The sequence below is a fragment of the Sinocyclocheilus grahami genome, unplaced genomic scaffold, assembly GCF_001515645.1.
Source record: "Sinocyclocheilus grahami isolate Dianchi unplaced genomic scaffold, SAMN03320097.WGS_v1.1 scaffold341.1, whole genome shotgun sequence".
NCBI classification, from domain to species: domain Eukaryota; kingdom Metazoa; phylum Chordata; class Actinopteri; order Cypriniformes; family Cyprinidae; genus Sinocyclocheilus; species Sinocyclocheilus grahami.
In genome coordinates, this window is record NW_015505520.1 from 1009213 (window position 1) to 1018055 (window position 8843).

At 34.8% G+C, this 8843-nt stretch overlaps 1 protein-coding gene across 1 annotated transcript in view; it reads left to right on the forward strand.

The window, feature by feature from the left end:
* The window catches only part of prmt3 (protein arginine methyltransferase 3), a 53603-nt gene extending 44760 nt beyond the window's left edge, over positions 1–8843 (forward strand). Inside the window, exons 13-14 of the mRNA XM_016295834.1 lie at positions 2075–2162; positions 8440–8843. Coding sequence (XP_016151320.1) covers positions 2075–2162; positions 8440–8549 — 198 coding nt within the window. The 3' untranslated portion in view covers positions 8550–8843. The remainder of the gene's footprint in view (positions 1–2074; positions 2163–8439) is intronic.

Below are 8843 nucleotides of genomic sequence, written 5' to 3' on the forward strand. Positions count from 1 at the left end.
GGCGATAGTTTTGAACACTGGCTGGTTATGTACTTGCTCAGATATTGATTTCGAATCATTTTTAACCAAAAAAAAGTTACGGACTGAAGCTTTAATTTTGCATTTTATTTTGGCCCATTTTCTGTCTGTCATCTTCATTCTAATCACAGATCATTTTGTTAACGTCAGGCCATAAAGATTATAGATAAGGTCACAGTATGTTTTCCCACTTCTCTCTAGTTTCCCTAAATTCAGTCTCTATCGTCACCTTGTAATTAATTTGTAATGAACTTTATACTGCCACCTATCAGCCTGAATGTATAGAAGCTTATTTTTGTTATTCCGGAATAAAAAATAAAAAGGTAATTGCAACTTTTTATCTCACAATTCTGACTTTTTCTCACACTTGTGAGTTTATATCTCACGATTCTGACTTTATTCTCACAATCGCAAGTTATAAACTCATACCTGCGAATTTACATCTCGGAAGTCTGACTTTACATCTTGCAATTCTTTTTTTATTTTTTTTTATAATCTTACAATTCTGGCATTTTTTCTTGCAGTTGCGAGTTTATATTTCACTATACTGACTTTTTTCAGAATTCTGAGTTTGCATCTCACAATTTTGATTTTTTTTCATAGAATTCTAACTCAATGTCTCACAATTTTGCATTTTATTTTGGCCCATTTTCTGTCTCTGTCATCTTCATTCTAATCACAGATCATTTTGTTAACGTCAGGCCATAAAGATTATAGATAAGGTCACAGTATGTTTTCCCACTTCTCTCTAGTTTCCCTAAATTCAGTCTCTATCGTCACCTTGCAATTAATTTGTAATGAACTTTATACTGCCACCTATCAGCCTGAATGTATAGAAGCTTATTTTTGTTATTCCGGAATAAAAAATAAAAAGGTAATTGCAACTTTTTATCTCACAATTCTGACTTTTTCTCACACTTGTGAGTTTATATCTCACGATTCTGACTTTATTCTCACAATCGCAAGTTATAAACTCATACCTGCGAATTTACATCTCGGAAGTCTGACTTTACATCTTGCAATTCTTTTTTTTTTTTTTTTATATAATCTTACAATTCTGGCATTTTTTCTTGCAGTTGCGAGTTTATATTTCACTATACTGACTTTTTTCAGAATTCTGAGTTTGCATCTCACAATTTTGATTTTTTTTCATAGAATTCTAACTCAATGTCTCACAATTCTGTTTCATTTGTTTCTGCCACAGAATAATAAAAAAATAAAGTTAATTGTTACTTTTTATCTCACAATTCTGACTTTTTTTCTCAGAACTGGGAGTTTATGTCTCACAATTTTTACTTAATATATTTTTTTTTATAATCTTACAATTCTGGCATTTTTTCTTGCAGTTGCGAGTTTATATTTCACTATACTGACTTTTTCACAATTTTGATTTTTTTTTAACTCAATGTCTCACAATTCTGTTTCATTTGTTTCTGCCACAGAATAATAAAAAAATAAAGTTAATTGTTACTTTTTATCTCACAATTCTGACTTTTTTTCTCAGAACTGGGAGTTTATGTCTCACAATTTTTACTTAATATTCCACAATTTTGAGTTTATGTATCTTGCAATTGCGAGAGGAACAAATCTAAATTGAGATTGTGAGGAAAAAGTTTTTATTCCATGGCAGAAATAAGCTTCCATATAGATGCAAGATCACACAAAAGCAAGCGTTTTTAGTTAGTGGTGCTTTTCAAAAAGGCAGACAAGTTTATCACCAGTAATTGATTTATTCTGCAACCAAAAGTGTCCGATAATTAGGGGGTTACTGGGATGAAGTGAGTATTATTTGGTCATGTGATCTCATCTTGGCGGTCACCATGACAGGGCGACCCTCCTTATGTAGAATAGAACGTAAAAAAAGAACTACCTAAATATTATTTGTAAGTATTGATTTGCATTAATCCTCTTTAGTCATGAAGTTTTCCACTTACTCACTTACAGAATCAATCACTATTCTTTCTAATCAGTCACTTTTCAAAATAAGTCAAGCAGGGCAAGAGCATTTTCCTGTTAACATAAACAGGTTTTTAATGCAGCTATGTTTTAATTTTAGGTCATGTTCTCCACTGCTCCAGACTGCACTAAGACTCACTGGAAACAGACGGTGTTCTTACTAGAAAGCCCTATCCCCGTCAAAACCGGTTTGTACCCTGTTCACACATGCTTGCTACATGTTTTAACTGTCTCCACACTAGTGTTTGCGAGTACTTGTGTCTGTCTTTAAATTGTGATGAGATCTGGCAAGTACATATGCAGCCATCACCTTTCTTTAAAACACATAAAAAAAGATGTGTGTCACAGGGAGGTGTATCTTATCTTTCTTTACCCTGACAGTTGATTCTTAGACGGTGACACAGGTTATCCGTCAGTCATTGAGAGATAGACACATGATGGAGCAGTTCTAGAGCTCGTCCACATAAACCATGCAGTTTGTTCTTTCTGTTGATAAATATATATTATGATATATATTGTGTCTTGAGAATCATTCCTACAGGGTTTTGAGAAGACACAACACATCAAGTCTGTAGACAGATTTATTTTGGGGCATTGTTTTTTTGATACCTATGTTTTATGTTGTTCTAACACAGTATATAAAGCCATGATCCACACTCAACAAAAATAGTCTTCTTTTTGCGTTTTATTTTACATTCATCACCAGTAGGCTTTATGTTGTTCTAACACAAAATCATATAACCAGTTGAGGTTGTGTGCAATCTGATTACATGGTATTTTCACATAGATCCAATAATCAATTGATTTCTTTTAGATTAGATTATTCAACTGTATTGTCTTTGCTAATGTTACAGTACAAGGCAACGAAATACAGTTAGCATCTAACCAGAAGTGCATTGGTAGCGGTTATTTACATATATACAGTTGAAAATAAATATGAATGGGTAATAAAATATGAATAATCTGAACGACAGAAGCAGTAGATATAAAAAGGAGGGGTGTATACAGTGAGAACAGTAGTTAGGAATAGTGCAATGGAGAAATATTTTGTGTACAAAAAAAACAATATGATATAAGGTTATGAAAATTATTAACCGTGAGCCCAAAGGATTATTTCTAAAAATTATTTCTTGTGAGCCCAACATATTTTTACCATTTAACACATTTTTAGATATGCTTACAAAGCATTTACAGTGGGGAAAAAAAGTATTTAGTCAGCCACCAATTGTGCAAGTTCTCCCACTTAAAAAGATGAGAGAGGCCTGTAATTTTCATCATAGGTATACCTCAACTATGAGAGACAAAATGAGAAAAAAAAATCCAGAAAATCACATTGTAGGATTTTTAAAGAATTTATTTGCAAATTAAGGTGGAAAATAAGTATTTGGTCAATAACAAAATTTCATCTCAATACTTTGTTATATACACTTTGTTGGCAATGACAGAGGTCAAACATTTTCTCTATACTCCTTTTTCAGTTGCATTTATGTGTTAAAGTAGTGATGTTAGTTTATCTTATTGATTTAGTACAGTTGTTATAAAAAAAAATGAATGCATTTAATAATGACGATTGCGAAACACACATCTAAACTTTTTAACTTGATTTGGCACTTGATATGACATGATTTAGTTCTATTTATTAAAATTAAAAGATAATAACCGTACATTCCTGTAATGTATCCTACAAAAATAGGAATCTTTTCAAACAATGTTAAGAATTACAATTGACATTCTTCTCACTTTACTTAATACATGATTTGTAACTTGTGAATTTAAATTGGATTTCTTTTCTAAACAATAACAGTAATGTGTTTTGTGTTGTCAAGCTGTCATTTGCGTAAAAGAAAAAATATTGTTAGAATGCATTCCTGTCAGCTTCTTCTCTTGTTTGTGTTTGTTTAGTAATTACTTTTCAGAAGTGTGGTGAGAGGGGAGGTAAGAGTATTCAACGAAAATGCAAAACGCCTTCAGATTCTGTCGCATCAATTAAAGCAGCCTTCATTTGTCATGATTTAGTTGGTTTTGCCGATCATTAAAAGGAAAAGATGAGAACGTTTCCTTGAAAAGCTTCATTTGTCATGCGTAACCAACCTTTGAGCTTGAATAAAAGAGGTCACCCTGTGTTGAATGGTCTTGGGACATTTTGAGGGTAGAAAGTGATTTGCACATCACGTCTGCTCTCCAAATAAGGTATTCTACAGCCAAAATGTTGGCAATAGACTTTAAGAACAAGGCTGCTTATTGAATCAACCATGCAATGCTTTTTTGTAGTGTTTTAAAGTAGTTTAAACTCACAGGAAGTGCAGTCCGTCTGCAGTGTGAAAAGGTCCTTGAGGTGTCAGAGCAAGGTTCCTTTAGGGGGAGGTGCGATTATTTGATAGACGGGGGCACCGTGGTGAGCTGGTGATTCCGAAGGCCTGTTTTATGCATCTCCTTTACAGGGGCCGCAGATTTATGAGGTTATGCGCTGCAGAGCGAGAAAGAAGTTTTATAATGCAGCTTTTGTATCTTGTGATGCAGTGTTTGGGAAGGCTTTTCCTGAAAACTGCTATGATTGGACATTAGATACATTGATATTTAATTATAAGTCCATGCTGCAAAAATAATCTAAATAGTCTTTAAGTGGATAGTTCACCCAAAAATGAAAATTCTGTCATCATTTAACTCCAAATCCATTCCAAATCTGTACAACTTTTCTCTCTCTTTTTTTTTTTTTTATGCAATGAAATCATTAAATAGACAAAAACAGTTCTACAAAATTTGTGTTGCCTAAAAGAAATGAAGTCATACAGGTGTTTAGAGACATTAAGATGAGCAAACAATACATAAGTTTCATTTTCAAGTGAACTTTCCCTTTAAATTAAAGGAATACTTCACCCAAATAATTTACCAGTAGGCCACCCAAGATGCAGATGAATTTGTTTCGTCATAGGAACAAATTTGAGAAATGTATCATTACTTCGCTTGCTCACTAATGGATCCCCTGCAGTGAATGGGTGCTGTTAGTCCAAACAGCTGATAAAAACATCACACTAATCCACAAGTAATCCACACCACTCCAGTCCATCAGTTAATGTCAAATGAGGGAAAAGCGGCATGTTTGTAATAAATAAATCCATCAAGCCGTTTTAATTTTTACATTTTTAACTTTCGCTTCTATACAATAATCCAAAATAGTCCATAATCCATAATAACTGTTTTGGGATGTTTGCTTGTAAACAGTGCCTAATCTTTGCATATTTTTCTCCTGATTCAGATGAGACAGCTTTATCACTGGAAAAAGCAATATTATGGATAGAGGACTTCTAATGGTTAAAGATAATGGTTTGGAGTGTTACAAACTCTTGGTGCGTAAAGAAGATCTGTAAAGTTGCAAAGACTAAAGTCTCAAATCCAAAGACATATTCTTTATAAAAGTTGTCAACCACGCCTACCTAAAACGGCTCGTTCTAACACGCCCCCACATGTCTACGTCACGATGTGGGAAGATTTGCATAACGCCGCCCAAATGTTAGAAAGGCGGGGCATAGAGGAGAAACAGTCATGTACAGTATGTGGAAAATAATGTGTTTTTTTAACCTTAAACTGCATAAACACATTTCATTACACCAAATACACAAAATAATGTTTTTTTTAGCAACATCATATGACCCCTTTAAATAAATGTTTGTGTAGAATATGACGCTTGTTCTGTACATTTGCACACCAGCTTGTTGATTAGCAGTCACGTTTCTTCAAGGAATTCATCAAGATGTTTTACGTTGTCTCGTCCATTTCTTGTTTCAGCCTCTGTCACCCTTGGTTGCATTGGCATGTTTAATGCAAATGGCACTGTGATGTATGACGGCTCTGGAAGCAGCCTTGTCTCCTTCATTTAATTAACATGCACCAACAGCTTCTTTCTCATAGATCGCCAATCTTTTTCTCGCCTCTACTGTCAGAATAAAATCTTGCAGTAACTACATTCCAAACTGCTTTACTCTGAGATTTAACCAGGAATTGTAGGGTCAAGTAATTTCACTCTCTGTGTCTCTTGGTTCTCTCTACAGACCTCTGTGTATCAAAGCCCATTAGCAGTAACTGGGAAAGTGTTTGTTATGAAGTGCAGACACACACCAGTGTGATGCACACAGCCATTTTCTGCAGGGCACTGAAGTTTAATAGATCTTTCTATCATTTGTGCTCATGCTGGTCAAGAGAAAACCTACTGTGCATGATTTTTACTTTTCATAGGCAATATGTGATCTGTCAAGTCTTTCACTGCACAGCTGATTTTAATTAAAGGATTTCTTGCTAGATCAATTGTTTTACAAAAAAAATTTAATTAGGCTTCAGCTATTTATTTGTGCTTTTTCACTATTGAACAAATATTTTGATGATTTCTATTCCTGACATATTAATGCATGGCTTGTTTGCCAAGCAGTAGGCAAAAAGCATTAGGTAAAAATGGAACTGGAAAATTTATTACGATTCCCAACCCAATCGTAAGACATTTTCCAGTTCCAGTTTTGCCTAATGATTCCAGTTCCGATTCCATTAACTATTTTTATTAAAATTATTAAGGAAAATCAGTTAATTCCATTTTTATGACCACAATTTCATCTGTTTTTAATTTTCATTTTTTTTTGGTAATGCTCCCAACGCTTTGCTCACGCGTTTCACCAGAACTGTTTTCAGATCCGAATGAATAATGAATTTTGCACAATTTTTTTTTGCAGTATTTTGCAGAAAACGGAGTTAGTTGTGTATTAGAACCTTTGTTGGTTCTCAACCTTATTAGTGCATGCTGAAGGTTTGTCGTCTACCCCTTTAAATGCTTGAGTATAGTGTGGAAGCCCGTTTCTGCCATGGAACAAAAAAAACAAGGTATTTGTGAATTTTATCTCACAATTTCCATCTGAATTGTGAGATATAAACTCAGAATTGTGTGATATAAATGTTGTGTCCAAAATCAAAAACGTATTTACTGTATAGTATAAGAAAAACAGTATGCCAAAAGAGTAGTATGTCTGAATACGTAGTATTCGAAAAACAGTAGGCAAAAAGTACCGAGATGTGCATTCAATGGACACTTTACTATCCCATGAGGCCATGGGAGAGGATTTGTGAATGGCTGTGAAACAACACAACTGAGCTGGAGGTCACATGACCATATCAACATAGTGGATCTAGTACGTCCCAATTTATTTTATACTACCCATATCATCCTAAACAGAACATACTTTTTTAATGGTCACAAATTAAGTTCAAATTCAAATGTAGTACCTACTCAGAGAGTACATGACGCACCACAAATTCTGACTATTTCTCACCATTCTGAGTTTACATCTCGCTATTCTGACTTTTTTTCTCTGAATTCTGAGTTTATATCTTGCAATTCTGACTTTTTGATTTCGCCACGAAAGAAAAAGGTAATTGCGGCTTTTTATCTTGCAGTTCTTACTTTGTCTTGCAATTATTGATTTTGATCTCGCAATTTTCCTCAATTTTGAGAAAGAAGTCAGAATTGTGATATGTAAGTTAAGAATTGCGAGAAGAAAAGTCTGAATTTTGAGATAAAACGTTGCAATTACCTTTTATTTTTTTTATTCCATGGTGGAAACAAGCTTCCATATATTCCTTTGTGGCTGTATAGTTGTGGTATAGACTAGAATTAGAAAGATTATTTAAACTTTATAGTTTTTATCCTTGGTGTGAACAGGCCTCAACAGTCTTGTACTTGCATCCAAAAGTAACTTTTTGGGGGGAAGGAAAAGTGAATTGTAAAAGAATGAATTTTTAATGTTCTTTTAAGGGGATCATTTGACCGTAAAAGGTAGAAGTAAGAAAACCAATGTGACAGCTGCAGCGTGCTGTGACGGTCACATCTGACTTCTCCCCATCTCCTCATGTCAAAATGCTGCAGTCAGCATATTTTTATCTCATGTAACCTGCAGCAAAGAAAGAAATGGCGGGGGGCGGAGGGCTTGTTTGCCAAATGGGTAAACATTCATTTACATCTGGCAGTGAAACGTGAAGTTAATCAAAGTGATTATCTGGAGTAATCATCGTCATTGTCTTCAGGCCTTCCCGATAAAATGTGCTGCCTGTATTCCTACTGTAGTCGTACTGTAGCAAGCAGCAGCTTTCTCTGCCATCTGGAGCCAAGTGGCGTCTCATCTTCCCCTGATTCGCTCTCAGCTTTTTAATCGCATCTTTCTCTTCTCAGCTGCATGGTTTCAGTTTTGTTCAGTGAGAGGCGGAAGACATTTCCACTTTTGTTATTACACAGCTCTGAGTTTTGACAGAAAAGTGTCAGTTGTGGCTGAGCTGTATGGTAATAAAAAGTGAATATTTACTCTTGTATGTAAACGCATGCCAGGAAAGCTCAAATATCTTACATTTCAAGCTGGTGTGAAGGCATGTCACAATGTAGATTGATTTGTGTCAAATCCCGTTTTTCACGCTCTATTTTTCCTTGTGCAGGAGAGGAACTTCCAGGTCAAATCGTAGTGCATAAGAACAGAAAGGACCCCAGAGCGCTGCTGATCACACTTGATGTCGTTGGCCGGAAGCAAACCTACAGCCTCCAGTGAAGAAGTTGTTTTATTGGGGGGAAAACACATACTTGGAGCAATGCAGTGTTTAATAACTGAAACTTCATATTAAAAAGTTTTTCTACCAAATGTCAATCATTCGTGGGTTGTACATTTAGCCGATATTGTCAATGTTTTTTACACAACTTGTTCTCCCTGTGACAATTAACAGGACCTTACACTGAGTCAACAACTTGGGCAACTAATGAAAGTCAGATTTTGTTTTAAACCTCTTAATGTTCATATATTAGGGCCTGGAAGAAGATTGATTTCCTACTTGTTTGAATAATGACT